The sequence below is a fragment of the Toxorhynchites rutilus genome, chromosome 3 (genome assembly GCF_029784135.1).
Source record: "Toxorhynchites rutilus septentrionalis strain SRP chromosome 3, ASM2978413v1, whole genome shotgun sequence".
NCBI lineage: Eukaryota > Metazoa > Arthropoda > Insecta > Diptera > Culicidae > Toxorhynchites > Toxorhynchites rutilus.
In genome coordinates, this window is record NC_073746.1 from 252,859,915 (window position 1) to 252,876,997 (window position 17,083).

The 17,083-nt window shown below is 37.4% G+C and overlaps 1 protein-coding gene across 1 annotated transcript; it reads left to right on the plus strand.

Annotated features, from left to right (window-relative positions):
• The first annotated feature begins 2,080 nt into the window (after positions 1–2,080).
• LOC129778665 (ubiquitin-conjugating enzyme E2 G1) lies at positions 2,081–12,636 on the plus strand. Its single transcript, XM_055785714.1, has 3 exons — positions 2,081–2,453; positions 10,506–10,608; positions 11,046–12,636. The coding sequence occupies exons 1-3, from the start codon at positions 2,408–2,410 to the stop codon at positions 11,398–11,400; spliced, it is 504 nt and encodes a 167-aa protein (XP_055641689.1). The 5' UTR covers positions 2,081–2,407; the 3' UTR covers positions 11,401–12,636.
• Positions 12,637–17,083: the final 4,447 nt, after the last annotated feature.

Genomic DNA, 17,083 nt, shown 5'->3' on the forward strand with positions numbered 1-17,083 from the left:
GTGGTGAAAAGGTCCAGAGAGCAGTCGTATGCTTAGCGAAAGCAGTAACATTTTCGGTGAAATTTTGATTAATTGGTGATTATTCTCTCACAACATACACAACACCAACACCAACTTCATAACATTAAAATAATGAAACTTCGTCATATTCAGCCGGAACTCTAAAAAACGTACATTTTTAATTGATAAATTACATCGTGAAAATATTATTTTCACATGGTTGCGGTGGGCAGTCAAAGATAAACACAACGACTGACATCACTACTTGAGAAATAGTTATGACAGCGCATGTAATGTCGCTCGAAACTCTGCCATTTTTATTACCTTTTTTCCAGGACATTCGGGTTGATCCGAAGCTTCTGAAAAAAAATCCAAATAAATTCCAATCTTGTTTGCTATGATAATTTTTGAAATTATTTCCAGTTAGCACATACTTCACATCTTGTCTTGTTGTGGCATAGCAAGGTGATCTGGGGTGCTGTTAGACAGTGTCATATTTTTAGTATTTTGAACACTGGTTTAGTGTTCTTTTATGGATATACCAATCCAAAAGAATTCAATTTTTCCCCCATGCATCGGGTCAGAGGGGAACAAGTCGCAAAATTAAAAATTTTGAGTTCTTGATTGCATTACGTTAAGCATTCCGTAAGCTACATACCACATTTATCAGATTTGGAAAATCACGCAAGAATAACGTACCGAAATTGTTATACCTTAACTGTCGTGCTTTGTTTTTCTATTTTATAGAACTTGGCGCAACTTAGCGATATAAGTAGCGTTCGAATAAGTATGCTTTTGCTGAAAAGGGCAATGCCAATCTTCACAAAGTACTTGACAAACATAAGGGATCCGTGGTTAGAGATGGATTATTTAAAAATGCTCTATCGATAACGAAGCATACAAGTTGTAAGAGAACCCACACCGTATACTATTCCATGATGGACTGTTGTTCCTGTGGCTACTTGTGGGACTCGAATGGAAAAAAGAACAGAAAACCAAAAAATGAGTTAAAGAAATTACCGAAAGTAAGCAGTGAAGCGCTGTAGAAAAAAGGAGAGGCAGTAGTTCAAAACAATGGACGTAGTGGTTCACACCCAACAGAAAAGTCCTGGAATCGAGCCATTCAAGGTACGCCAGATGTCCAAACAGCAACTGGAATCCCCTCAGATGGCTTGAAGCTCTATATTTTTATGAGTATTTTTATTATGCCATATTAAGCATGGAATTGTGAGTATTTTCAAGGTTTGTTTGTTGTCCCACATAGATATTCAATGCAATTAGAGACGGCATCACTTTTTTGTGCTCAATCCGAAACAGCTCCGTTGCTACTACTTTCGTATCTCTACAAACCATTTCAAGCTGCTTTTCAACCTTTCACAAGGCAGAAAAATTTCTTCGAATTTTTGCGTGTTTTTTTCACCAACTAATCAGAACGAAACGCGGAATCATTTGCAAAGAAATAGGTTGAACTTCCCAAGCTTTTGTTGTCATAAAATATGAATTCGCTTTGCTTTAATTGTAGGTCCTGAACAATCGCATAGTTGCAACAAGACATTCTAGATGGGTGCATCAAGATATTAAAATTGTCGTTCAGCTTTAAATCGATGGAAGGATGTAAGTAGTATCTAAGCTGGCTAGATATTGCTTCATAATAATAATAAATTTCCCAAATTTCTGGTTTAACTCAAAATAAAGCATAAAGTTTGATATATACTTGAACCCACGATTGCGAGGATATGCTTTATTTCACCAATGTTGTGCAACTTGTTTTTGTTGTTAATATTGTTAATGTCCTACTCCGCCTTTCTCGTATTTCTAGAAATACGCTGATACAAGTTTATCGTCAATTCATTTTACATTTGATTGATCCCACGAATAATGTGAATAATGACTTCAAAGAAACATTTCTCAAGAGCAAGAACCTCACATTACAACAAACATTCAATAAACTTCAGTAGTTCGCTACCTGCCCTACCTGAGATATACCTTGACATTTAACGAAATTTTAATGAATTTGACAGCAAAATATTTTTTTGACAGAAAAGAAGATAAGTTTAAAGCCGGTGCCTGATAGAAGCCGGAAGCCGGTAGCACAGTGCAGCCAACGTTTCCGCAGTACACACATACAGTATAGCAAGTTCGCAGTTCAACATCGTTCATTTGGCTCATTGGCAGCCATCTAGTTTTCGCGATAAATTCACAAAGCACCTTTGTTAATAGGAAAGTAGTTGCTCTTAAATCGATTTTCTCGTTTATCACACCTGGAGGCATCGGGAGGATAAGCACAGGTTTATCGATCGACAGCAGCAGGAAAACAACATTTATAACCCGGAACGAGAGGAAGAAAGACCCTATCGACATTTTTGTGCAGTGTTAGGTGAAAGCCAACTTTAACCGTTCAGCTTAAATGTCAGAACCCCAGTCTTCGTTGCTGCTGAAAAAACAGTTGGCAGGTAAAAAAAAAGTGATTTTATGTTAAATAATATATTCCGTTCTTAGCACTTATCTGCGCACCGAGAAATGTTCTAGATGGTAGGGTTCGAAGAGGCATTTTGCTGTCTGGCAATTTTTTTTGTTGCTTATTTTTGCGCATAATGACCTTTCTCGGTTGTAGTAGTTTCTGTAGTACAAGATCTAGTTAAAAATAGGAACGACTGTTGACAGCGTTATTTGTTAGGATTCGGATGTGAATTTGTCGGTTTGCGATTATCCCCGTGGATTCCGGGAATGTTTATCAGGTAGGGAGAGTTAATTTTTCTCCCGTGTCATTGCGTTACAGCTAGTCGAGAAAATGAGTAGGCGAGGGCAACGAAACAAGAATAAAAAATGAGAAGAAAGAAGAATGAAAATCAATACCTGATTCCTTTTCGCCATGTCCTGTTTTATTTTTCAACGTGCAGTGCAAATACGCATATGTTAAAGGTTTCATTTTGTTCGTCCTTCAACTTGGATGGGATTTGAGAGGGGGCGAAGATGTGTATGAATAGATGAATCAGTGTTTTCCTCCAGAAAGAAGGAACAAGAGAAAATAAAGTTATGGCATATTGAAGAATTTTGCTCAGTAGTCATGGGTGGGCCCTATGAATAAAATGAAGAATACCACAGAGTTGCCAGTTAAAGATTTGAGATATAAATATTTTCCTTGTTGAGTCATTGTGAAACTCGGAGGAATGAATTTCTCACTCATCACCCATTGGAAGAAATTCTATTTCGAAAAGAATAACAGACCAGTTCGATTGCCTTACTTTGTTATTCGGCTAATTATTATTTATTTCATTACAGTTATATCAGGCAATTTCAATCTTTCTGTAGACGAAAAACATACTTTTTCAATTGATGTTGTCTACATAGAAGTCATCAAAGACAAGAAAGATGCATATCACGAATACTACTTTAGAAAATATTTCATCGTGATTTAAAGTTGAAACATTTTGTATTTGGACAAAGCTGATAATTTATTTGCAACCAATATCCATTTGTGCAACCAATATCCATTTTGTAGTTTTACACAAGTTCTTTACGCGAATTTTCGAACTAACACGGTTTGTTTTAATTCGTATCCCCCGCGTAAAAAAATGAGTACAAGAATTATTAACCCGCGGTCGGAATTGATTTCCCTTGAAAGAGATCCTGTTATTTTTCTACGCTAATAATATTTTGTTTATACCGAGCACTTTTGCCTATTTTTTATAGAAACTCCGTATACATTCGGGAAAAAGTTCACTAGACCACAAAATTCATTCAGAAAAATTGTAAACTAAACCATCGTTTAATAAAGTATTCAGTATGATTTGTCGCTGTGGTGGCTGAGAGCAGACAAACGACCGCAAAGGGTTAATATTAGTTTGAATCTTCTTATACAACCTTATACAACGTTTACTAAGATACATATTTTAAAATTTACAACGATCGCACTGCAACTCTTGAGCGTGTTGGTTCCTAAGCGGATCAGTTGTCGACTTTATATCATTTATTATTCGAGAATAAAGATTTTGTATCGTGAGACATTTTTTATACGATTTTTTTTGTGCTAATCGGTTGCCTGACTTGCGCCACCCTGTATTTCATCACATCAGATATGCGGTTTGTGTGTTTACCGTCATATAGTGACCCGCTCTGTAAGTCCCTGGAGTACAAAGCAACACCATCCAGGTTGAATTTCTTTTCATCCGAGTCTGAAAACACTCAATAACGTGTCACGTTATTACTCGACTTGCAACTTTCCAGGGGGAAGTTTGGTGTTTTGGGGAGGATTTTCAAAATGAACTGATGTTGATTAATTTTTCATCGTTTTCATTTTTCGTTTTTTATTGGAGCATAGCCGCCGTGACTGGATGTCGAGTAATACAGGGGCGCACAAGTCATGCAACCGATTCGCACAAAAAAAAAATTCGTATAAAAAATGTTTCACGATATAAAATCATTCTCGAATTAAAAAAATGATACAAAGTCGACAACTGAACCGCTTAGGAACCAACACGCTTGGAATCGGAAATTCTCTAAGATTCATCTGATAGACTATACAGTACAATCCACTAATGCCTAAACAGATCAAATTAATGAAAACTGGAAGCATTCTCATTTTCCCATACATTTGTTCTGCCGATTTGTGTGCATTCCCGAACAGAGTTGTCAATAACGAGCAACAGTTTCGTCCCTTTTTTAACATATTTGGTTTAAATAAGCCATTCGCGATTCGAATCCACACCACTTCTCGTTTGGTGGTCATCAAAGCAACATAGTTGCCGCAGAGTGTCGAGCGGGAGAGGATTGTTTCCTTGTCGGGTGAAGGAGGAGTATGGAATACAGTTTCTTTCCACAAGGGCCCTTATCAGAGCTAGAGGCTGAAACCAAAAATAGAATAGAATGAAAACACAGATGCGAGTGAGCTAGCATAACACAACGAGCGGATATCATTCATGCCTAATGCTGATTTCACACACATAAACATACAGCTTGATACAAGGAGAGGAAACCATCTGTATCGAAGTGTGCTACGACAAAGAAGAGCAGCATACGAAAATGTTTCGTGCTAGTGCGGATATGGAAGAGTATCCAGAATTTTGGATAATAGATATACACTGCATTTATTTAGATAAACGTATATTTTATGAAAGTATGCTTTCAAATTCCAGCAGGGTAACATTACTGTTGCATGTTGTGGTGTTCGATCACATCTCAAGCGGAATATAGGAGCAAAAGGGTTGGAATTGAATGAGGCATATGAGGACATATTGGTCTTACAACTAACGCCGATAGCTGATTACGCCTGCTGGCATGCTGCACATTCTTTCACACCGTCATTTTCATTAGTTTCAGTGAGTACGGTTCGAGCTCCAAAGAAAAATCCATTCGACATCAGACACTTTCATTCATTATAAAAACCAATCATATTCATTTGACGATTTGATAATTTCGCTTCGGTGAAAAGAATGAAAGAAATGGACGTGAAGCAAAACGAGAATGTATGAAGATGGAGTGATATTCTCTTTATTCAGCTTATTGAGCGTGAACAGAGAGTAGCACTATTATATTCGGTCTGCACGAGTTTGCAGCATATTGGAAGCATAAAGGCTCATTATTGAATGACGATGTGTAAATTGAAGTGAAATTGTATGGCTCTGAGTGAGACACACTGAATGGTTGGCTCCTGATTGTGTCTGATCACACGAAAGAGTATTTTAGTATTTATTATTTAAAAAAAAACAAACCAATTCATGTATTTTCATTGAAAAGAACTATCGGTTTAAATATAAAACATGTTAAGAGCAAAAACGACAATCTGAATCACTCATATCGTAGCAAAGAATGTGACACCACATCGCACATTTGTGGTGAATCCACCATTCTCGGCCAACGCCGGAGTCCGAGAAACGAAGTCCACACAAATCGCAGAGGAAGTCTTTCGAGATTACAGATGCTTTCCTAATTTTCGGTTTCTTTTGAGAAGTTCGCTTACGGTTAACAGCCTTAATTTCTTTCGTCGCTTTTGCAGTAGTCAAACTTTGTTTTCATTTTTGAGAGGTGATTTCTACCGCTTTTTCTAAACGCGTTCGCTTCTTCTAAACCACTGGTTTTCAACCGGTGGGGAATTCGGTCAATAAAAAGGGGGAATTGTGCTTCGCTTTGGAAATGACAATGATTAGCAAAAATTGCCACAAAAACATAATTGGATACGCTAAAATTTGCGATTCTCGGCAAACATTTCCAAATCTGAAATGTAATGTTCAATTTAACAACTTCACAATGTTTGAAAGGCTTTCGTCAGTGAAAGATGATGGAACATACGACGAAACAGCATAGAAGACCATAAAAAAGGAAATTGTACAGCATTTGTCAAGGCTTTTTCTAATAAGTTAAACTTGAGCAAATTTTCCTTATATCAAAAAACAAGATTTGGAATTTAAATTTCCTACAATGCTGCTGATGGAAATAAAACACCGTAACATAGTGGATATCGCACATGACATGAGGTGTGCTTTTCGACAACGTTCTCAAGAATTAAGATTTTGGCGGAAATAGTTCAGGTGCAGGTGCCATACTGACTTGCCAAACTTTACCTTCTTTGTAATCAGATACAAGTATAGAATCAAATTTGTTGCGGATATAATTCGAAACCTGTTTGTATTCTTTCATTATTTTACTGATATGCTACAGACTTTCTTACAAAATACTGATAAGGGGTAAGCACTGGGTTTAATTTTCGTAAAGGGGGGAATGGAGCAAAAAAGGTTGAAAATCACTGTTCTAAACGCTTCCGCGTATTATTTGACTGAATCATTTTCGGCAAAGGAATAATTTCTGTTTGTGGCATCTCGAAGGACGAATCTAGATTTGAATTGTTGTGAGCTGAAACATCAACAGATTTCGACATTGTATGTCCAGGTTGATCTTTAACGGTTAAGAGATTATGCTGAGATGGATTCACAGGAACGAGCTTGTTCTCCAGTAGCGATGTTGATGGTCGGGGTTTTATTTCTGGTTGATCTGTTACCAATGATGGCATAAAAGATTCCTCGTCAAACACCTCGCGATTACACGGCCACAATCCAGTCTTTTTGAATCCATTAGCGCCACTGTGATTGTAGCTGCTTTGACAAATGCAGTGCCTATCCGTTGAGCTAATTCATAAAGCCCAATAACTCGTCCTTGATTGTGATACATCAGCAGCGTTGGCGCGTAATAGGTCTTAAAAGGGGTTGTTACTTCGGTTGGGTGGTAGCACTTAAACAGTTACGTGATTAACGTTGGCCTTTTCTGTCTCAGCCAAATTGCGAGGAATGCCCGCCCTGGATCTTCTGTCTTTGGATGAACATTCTGTAAAAAGTGATCGAACCAAGTATCGAATAGCTCAGCAGTCATATACCCTGATGGGTTACGTAAATCCAGTCCTAAAAGAAGCTCAGTTTTTTCAAAGATGCGTATAGTCTTTTTCTGGGAAAAATCAAGAACAGTGGGAAATGGCGACCAGCAGTAGACATGCACATACGAGGGCAGTCCAATAAGAACTTAGCCTACAAAAAAAAATTCGAAAGGTTGTATCCGAGACACGACCGCTAAGGACGTAGGACTACGCTATTCAACAACCATCTATCAGACGCACACAGTTGCAGCCATAAATTTCAAGTGAAGTATTCGCTTGTGTCACAGCTCGAGGGGAAACATAAAACACAAAACGAGCAGAATAAGCTGATCCTTGTTTCGGGCACAGAAAGATTCTGAGAATTTGCAATACTTATACGCTAGCAACAGCTTTCTTCCCAAATATTCTCTTTTCGCTATCCCCCTTCGTTGTTTCTATTCTTCTTCTTCTTCTTTTCCTCTATTTACGGAGACTTTAAATTCAACGATTCATTCGTCTCCGACTGTTTCTATTCTAGCGGATGCATAAGTTGCTCGTTATTGACAGCTGTTCGGGAAAGCACACAAATGGACAGAACAAATGTATGGGGAAATGGGAATCCTTCCAATTTTCATCAATTGAAACCAGTTACAGACTATGGGATTGTAATGTATAGCATATCAAACAAATCTTAGAACAATTCAGATTCTATTGGTATGCAAATCGTTAAAATCAGTTCGCAGCAAAAATATTTATTAACGTTAACTTTATTTCATAAAAACGTGACCTGTTTTCTGATTTGGCCCCCTTAATGTAAGACGTAGTCCTACGTCAAAAAACAAATTTTAGAAAAGTGGTGATTTATTCCTCAACATAGTCTCCGTTACGGCGATACCTCCTCATTCGACTCAAATTTCTGCCCGGCGAGTCCTTTTTTCAAGTTTGGAAACAAAAAAAAAGGCGCACGGGGACAAATCTGGAGAATACGGTGGATGGGGCAGCAGTTCGTAGTACATTTCGACCAATTTAGCCGTTGCCACGGCGGAACACGAGGCATCTACAAAACATAAAAAATTAATTGTAATTAAACATAAGACACATCTCGCACAGAAACATGAAGTCAGTGTTGATCATACTCTGACTGAATGTTCACTCCGAATGAACTCAAAATTTCAAAATAAGTCTTCTGAGCATCGAGAGGAAACAAAACCACATACCTTCTCGCAGAATACACTAAATAATGAGTTGATATGAGTTAGGCTCAAGCAGTGAGTTTCACAAAATTTTCGGAGAAAAACGCTTAAATTCTACTACGAAATTTTACACGAACTATTTCCTATTTGCTGGTCGATGTTAATTGTTGTTTGTTTCGACAGCAACGCAGTTATATAAGCTCGAAACGTAAGAAATGGCAAGTGTGTGCAGGAGGCTTCGGAAAATTTGCAAAAAATAGCTTTCAACTGGAACAATTAGAGGGTGCCGTTTCTTCCTTGATTTCCCCTACATGTTACATGTTCATCGTATCTATACATATGGTAAATTACACAGTAGCTATGGAGATGGAGAGAGGCCAAAAATCCGACTGTGAATCGATTTCCATCACTAATGATTGCTGCGTGGAAGTGGTTGTTCTATAACAACACCAAGAGGGTTAATTGAGGGCGCTAGGATTGGAACATACGATCGATCGCTTAGTAAGCGAACGCGCAACCAATGTGGATACGAAGCTCAGTTGTTATGGTGGGTTTACATTAGGGAGATCTATAGCTATAGATGGATTTATTCACGTGAAAATAGGTGTGAACGGGTGAGAATAAATATGATACACTTATTCGAGGTATATACAACTTGAATAAATTCAGCATATGTAAACGCTTGCGAATTTCTCACTGGTTGAGAAATCACTAAAGTTGGATGCAGGTCTACTTCAGGTGAATAAATTCACCGAAAATATGAATATATTCATTATAGAAGTTCACGCTAGTGTAAACGGTTGATGGCAGACCGGCAGAGCCAACGGCTCCGAAAATACATGCGAAAGTAGTGAGTTTTTTTTTCAAGAGGAACCCGAAGTTTTCGCCAAGCGAAGCGACAAAAAAGGCAAATTTCTCGCAATCCTAGATCTGAAAAGCGAATAAGAGGACTTGATTAACACATTAATGTGGATGAAACGAAGGCGAGCCATCGGTAGGCCTTGTTAGATTCTTGGCAAACCAAGAATTCAACCTTCAGGTGTAGGAAACACGGATTATTTCGTGATCCATCCGTAACAGACGGAACGCGAAACACGAGAAATCTCGCGAGCGGTCCGCAATTTGTTATAAAGTTTCAAGACCCAGATTCCGAGAATTTGTTAACAAAATATAATTACGTGGTTATGAACAATGAAACGTACTACTCCGCAGTTTTCGATCATATTCCTGGGCGGGAATTTCATACCTCGGTTAATTGGAAAAGTGCCCCGAAAAAATATAAAATCAAGTCGAATTTCCAAAATTCCATTTCCATTTCAAAAATTTCCGAAATACTCCAAAAACTCCTTGTAGGGTAACAGTCGACAGTTGTGGATTGAAAAGCGAAACTTTATTTATGGGACTGTCCGGTCTTCTGATTTTTCTGGAGCAGCAGGCGGTGGATTGCCTATTCTGGTCGGACTTGGAAAGATGTCACTCAATACTTAACTACTCAATCCCAGCGTTAAATTAAAAAAAAAATCCCAACAAGATTTTCGTGTCCGGATCTTTACGTGTTCACCTTTAGTGTTCGGTCCGTTCTTTTAGATATGAATCTGTAGATTGTCTCCGCAGGATGCACCACAGTTTTTCACATGGCGGTAAAAGTTGCGAATGGTCTGTAGAGACAATGTCAAAGAATGCATAAAAAAATAACATTAGAGCAGAAAAATCGGAGATGTGTCATCTTCAATACTTTCAGAGAACGCTATTGTGCTATTGAAACAGTCGATGACTATCAGAGTCGCGGATCAACGTTATCTGTTTGTGGGTCAATATTCTCGATCGATGTGAGCGCCTTCAGTAACAAACGTATCCATATTCGTAATCGTTGGGGAAAATATGATCGCATTGTTAATTAGATGTAACTTTTAAGAAATTTTTAAAATCGCGTCAATTTTCCTAATACCTTTATCATTTTCTATTTTCAGAACTTAGCAAAAACCCAGTTGAAGGATTCTCGGCCGGATTAATCGACGACAATGACATCTTCAGATGGGAAGTCCTCATCATCGGACCTCCAGACACGTTATAGTGAGTATTAGATCATAAAAAGCCCTATTTCACTACAATACATACAATAGTGCAATGCTTGTGACTAAGGGTGGGTTTAGACTAGGGATATATTCATGTGAAGAAATATGATGAGATTTATAGAAATCGCATCAACCGTTTACACTAGCGTGAACTTTCATAATGAATATATTCACATCTTCGGTGAATTTATTCACCTGAAGTAGAACTGCATCCAACTTTAGTGATTTCTCACCAGTGAGAAATTCACAAGCGTTTACATATGTTGAATTTATTCAAGTTATATATATCTCGAATAAGTGTATCATATTTATTCTCACCCGTTTACACCTATTTTCACGTGAATAAATCCATTTATAGCTATAGATCTCCCTAATGTAAACCCGCCATAAGGACTCGCGCCCGTATTATTTCACTTACTCTTTTTCTTCCCACAGTGAGGGCGGTTTCTTCAAGGCACACCTGCATTTCCCGAAGGAATACCCTCTGCGGCCACCACGAATGAAGTTCGTCACAGAGATTTGGCACCCGAACATCGATCGCAATGGTGACGTTTGCATCAGCATCCTGCATGAGCCTGGCGATGACAAGTGGGGCTACGAAAAGGCGTCCGAGCGCTGGCTGCCGGTGCACACAGTAGAGACCATCCTAATATCAGTGATCTCGATGCTGGCCGATCCGAACGACGAGTCGCCGGCGAATGTCGATGCAGCAAAGGAATGGCGAGAGGCGTATCCCGAGTTCAAGCGGAAAGTAGCAAGATGTGTTCGAAAGAGTCAAGAGGATTGTTAGTAGGATTTTTAAATGTCTTATATTTATTAATTAATTATTACTACAATGAGAACAAAAGAATACGATAATGAAGCGGATAACAATTCATAACTAAAAACAACGCTGATGATTGGTTTTCCTCCTCAAACGACAGAGCTATTAATAAAGAAGCTTGATTTTATGAGAGGGCGTAGGGCAATTTATGAAACTTCAGAAAATTTTTAAATTATACTTCAATAACAACAAAATCTTTTTTAGTGTGAACTGCGCGCGCTGTGTTTGATTGTTTTGAACAGACTAGTATTGTTTGAACCACATATGCTCTGCATTTCTGACCTAGCGATAATTCTGTTTTATTTTTATACGCTGGAAATAAATTATGTAACTTTATACTTTTACGTTTTGTATTCATGTGAGCTACCCAGGTATCGATTGTGAAATATTCCAGAATAGCCAAAACAGTTTACTTTTAATTTCCACTTTATAGAAATCATGGAAACGGTGGAGAGATCAAAATGTTAGCAAGCACGACAACAAGTCAACCGATGGAAGAAACGTTGGAAAATCTTTTTACTATCGCAGTTAAATGAATGCAAGGCTGTCAAGCTAGGAAATATAGCATGCTAGAAAGTAACACTCAGGAAATAAATCACATTTGTCCTGTTGAAATTAATAAGCTTATAGGTGTGAAGTGCCCACTGGAAGAAGAGTGAGTTTGAAATAAAATCAAGAACACTCTGCCAAAACAAACATAAAACAAAAAAAAATGGACTGCTCATTTCAATTCAACTGTTGAGACCAGGAAAAATGTTGTAATGAGATTGAAACTAATTATAAGTTAAATTAATTTCTCCTACCTATATATTTCAATGCTTCAGTCTCTCACTTCCGGAAAACGAAAACTTCAAAATTACACTGAAATCCGAAACTTTTGTGTGATACTTCTGTTTCCTATGATAAGCAGATCCAAACCGAATGGTGGCCACTGGCGGCCAACTTTACATGTAAATAGTGCAGTTCCCGTGGACAGATAAAAATCGTGTAACCAAACCAAACTGATTTAGTAACTTCACCGCATCTTTCGGAACTACGGTTAAGAATAATCCAGCTATGAAATAATAAATACCTTACGCTAACAAATAAATCATTCAAGTCAACAATTTACACCACCACGAAGGCAACACTTATTCTGCTCCTTAAACAATATAGATAACTTTGGTTTAAGTTCACTAGAATAAAATAAGACGATCAACAGTAGCCTGATTGTTTCACTCGTATCTCCTAATCATATCACTCAAATTCACAAAAACCTGACACTGACAAATTTGACGATCGTGCTTTTCCGATTTCCATTATGACATCATACATTCATCCCGTCTTGGTAGTTAATAAGTGGGTTACAAGCAGTGTTGCCACATTTTAATCTGTACCAGAGCGGTTAAAAATCTTCCTCATCTACTTTTTCGTCCAAAAATCTGTACCATCGAAAATATTCGTTGTAGAAAAAATACTCATTTATTTACTACAAATACTGCATTTACTTTTGGTCAGGGTTATGCCAAAACGAACCAAGCGCCAAAAACATTATTTTGAGATATTTCAATTTAAAGTTTGGGTTCCCACTAATTGACTGTGTCTGATCAAATCTATCATTTTATCGCTCACGTTGTACAAACAGGATGTCTAACATAATACTCCCTTTCATGCTGTAAGTACACATGTTCGTCAAATTCTGATTCAGAACTTTTATGAAAATGAAAAAAAAACAAAATTATGTTGCTGCTAGACACGCAAAACTTCGTTCTCTTTTCAGCCAGAGCGAACCAAGTACATGCTAACTTTCAACATAATATAGTGATACACAATATACACAACACAACGCATTAGTATTTTGTAACGACTCTGGACTAATTTCATGAATGGTATGTATATACAGCCATTCCATGCCAAACCGATATAGTGGTTCTCAGATTTTCGTGAAAATAGGTAGTTTCCTTCTTTACCGCAAACTATTAGACCCGTATTTTTTTATTTTTTTTGTTAGGGTGCCCATTTTTATTTTATGATGATCCGAAAAATCGACTTTCCCCTTTTTCCAAAAATAACATTTTTCACATTTTCATAACCTGTGAACTACTGAACCGATTGAGACGGTAGACATATCAAATTAAAGCTAATTAGCTAGTCATTATCGGAAAGATGCGCTTGCAAACATTTCAGGTTTTGGTTTTGTCATTATTAATTGTATTTGTTTTTTAATAGTTTTCATGGTCTCGGGACCAAGGCTATATTTTTATATTTTTTATTGAAAGCTGAGGATTTTTCACATAACATATCTCGAAACCAGCGAGGCGTTCCTTGTCGTTTTTGAGTTATGATTTTTCAAAGTTACCCGATGGTCCAAAAAATCATTTTTTCCTTTTTTTCCCAAAAACGACTTTTTTCAAAAATTTATTACTTTTGAACTACTGAACCGATTCAGATGACCGACATATAAAATTAAAGCCTACATACTTGTCAATTAATTGGGTTATAGTCACATACATCCAGTCCAGTCACAAAGAAATATTGAACGAAAACCGAAAACATGTTAACTTTGAAAAATCGTAACTTAAAAACGAAAAATAACACCTCTTTGATATTCGGATATATTATGTGAAAAAACCTCAGCGCTCTGGAAAAAAATATAAAAAAATATGGCACCCTTGGTCCCAAAACAATTTAAGCTATAATATATAATCAATAAATACGAAAACAAAATCCATTTTTATTTAGATTGTAATATTTTTTCAAACAAGACTAGCTCATTGGCTTTAATTTGATTTGTCGATCATCTAAATCGGTCTAGTAGATCAAAAGTTATGATTTTTCGTAGTGGGAAAAACTGGGGAAAAAATGATTTTTTTTTGAAAAATCATAACTCAAAAACGAAAAAAACACCTTTCTGGTTTCGACATATCTTATGTGAAAAATCTTCAGCTTTTCATATAAAATATAATAAAAATATAGCGCCCTTGGTCCCGGGACTACGAAAACAATAAAAAAACCAATACAATCAATAATAACGAGAACAGAAATCGAACTTCCTGCAGGTGTAGTAAAAAGACCAGGTGAATGGTATCAATTTGATATGTCGACTATCTGAAGCGGTCTAGTAGTTCAAAAGTTATGAATTTTTGAAAAAAAAATAATTTTTGGAAAAAAGAGGAAATACTTGATTTTTCGGACAACCCTAAAATGAAAATGGTCACCCTACTGAAAAAATAAAAAAAAACGGGTCTGTATATATACAGCCATTCCATACCAAACCGATATAGTGGTTCTCAGATTTTCGTGAAAAGTGGTAGTTTTGTTCTTTATCGCAAAACATTAGACCCGTACTTTTTTATTTTTTCATTAGACTGACCATTTCCATTTTAGGGTGGTTCGAAAAATATTTTTTTCCACTTTTTCCCAAAAATGACTTTTTTCAAAAACTCACAACTTTTGAATCACTGAACCGATTTAGATGATCGACATATCAAATTAAAGCTAATGGGTTACCCTTTATTAAAAAAAATGAATTTCATTTTCGAAATTATTGATTGTAGTCGCTTTTTATTGTTATCATGGACTAGGGCGCTATATTGTTTTAATATTTTTTCTTGAAAGCTGAGGATTTTTTCATTACATACCTCAATATCAGAGATGTCATTGTTTTCGTTTTTTAGATATGATTTTTCAAAGTTACAATCCTACGACATCTGATTCCAGGAGCTGTTCGAAACAGAAAAACTTGTTAAAGATTCGTATCTGCCTTCTTGGAGGAAACGATCACTTTCGCCGGAGCCATATTGTGAGTTCATGGATCGCTTTGGTTGAATGCAAAAAAAATTGGTTGAAAAGAATTTTACACGTTACCCCTATTTTGATATTATAGATACCGAGTAAAGTCGATGGCATCGACCGAGTGAAAGCTATCGATGCAATTGCCATAATTTTTCGAGTTGTTTCGTTTGCTTGTTGCTTACCTTTAGAGAATTGGTTCACTTTGGTTTGCGTTCCTGATATTTTCCTTTGGGAAACAATTCAGAAATGCTTAAATATGAAGGGCCTGATCACGAACGTCACTTAACGGTGAAAACGAAATGATTTGTATGCAAGGTTATATGCACTTCATTTCATTTATATAATTTTTATTCATTCAATTTTTACACCAGTGTCGTACGAGGTATATCTTGTCGGTAGATAGTATTTATAAAATTCCTTTGGACGCGTAGTAAGCGATCCAACTTAATGGCATGGGATGCGTTGGCTTGGTTAGACTCTTTCTTCAACGATATCCATCTTCAACGATATCCATTTCCATCATCAATGTTGTCGAATTAGGTGTACGGGTTGAAGTAGAGAGACTTTAAATGGCGTTTCTTTGTTTGAGGGGTTTTATGGGTTCCATACTTCGAGATCAACCACCGACTCTGTGTGTACAAGAGAGTGCCAATCAAAATAGTTACCTCAAAGTTTCAAACGGGACTTTCTCAAAAATGTTGATTTCCACGTAAATCTACCCTACGCAAAATTTCACAGCCGTTAAATTCAGAGTTTTTTGAAAACCGAAATGTCTTCAAATTGAAAAAAATGCCAAATCTCTTAGAAGTCTTAAAATAGAAAGGAACTCACGAACGGAATTATGAGTTTTCGAACGGAATTATAAGTAAATAAACGTTTTTTATGCGGTTCCTATCCGCCGCATAAAAACATTTTTGACGTAAGATTACGCCTTTCATTTCCGGTTGTGAGTCCAAAGTTTTGAGTGACCTACATTCTCGTCTACATTTGTGTCTACATTTTCGTGCCAACGAGAAGCCGTCCCACATGAAGCAACGGAAATATCGCAGCCGCAAAAGAACCCATCCGAAATTACCCAAATCTGTCAATTGCACGGTTTTCTCATGATTTGCGCATCTCCCAAACCTCATTGTGGTATATTTTGCGAAAAGATCTTGGGTTACATCCCTACAAAATCAAATTGACTCAAGAAATGAAACCACTTGACCATATGAAGCGCCGAAACTTCTCCGATTAAGCTTTGGCGAATCTTGAATAAAGGGACCTATTATATTAGGCTGTCAAAAAAGTCCTGCGGTTTTTTTTTGAATTTTCATTTGTTCAAAAAATAAGTTACAATCATCTGTTTTAAGTCAAATATGCGCCATTTTGTTCGATGACTTGTTCCCAACGAGATACCAACTTCATAATACCCCTGTTATAGAAGCTTGCTTCTTTATTGGCAAAAAACTCGGATAGCCAATTTTCACAGGCCTCTTTTGTGGCTAACTTCTGACTACCTGGCTTGTTCGCCATGGACAAAAACAGGTGGTAGTCACTTGGTGCAAGGTCCGGACTATACGGCGGATGCAAAAGAACCTCCCATCCGAGCTCCCGGAGCTTCTGGCGCGTCACCAAAGAGGTGTGTGGCCTGGCGTTGTCCTGATGGAAGATAATGCGGCCTCTGTTTATCAAAGATGGCCTCTTGTTCATGAGTGCTTCCTTCAAGCGGTCCAGTTGTTGGCAGTACAGGTCCGAATTGAGCGTTTGGCCATAGGGAAGCAGCTCATAATAGATTATTCCTTGACAATCCCACCAAACACACAGCAGAACCTTCCTGGCCGTTAATGAGGGCTTGGCCACCGTCTGAGCCGCTTCAGCGGGCTTCGACCACGAC

Bases quoted from the DNA above. Each gene is read 5' to 3' on its own strand.
- LOC129778665 (XM_055785714.1), top strand. From the start codon at position 2,408: ATGTCAGAACCCCAGTCTTCGTTGCTGCTGAAAAAACAGTTGGCAG. The intron at 2,454-10,505 runs GTAAAAAAAAAG...TTCTATTTTCAG, and splicing joins GCTGAAAAAACAGTTGGCAG to AACTTAGCAAAAACCCAGTT. The intron at 10,609-11,045 runs GTGAGTATTAGA...TTCTTCCCACAG, and splicing joins GGACCTCCAGACACGTTATA to TGAGGGCGGTTTCTTCAAGG.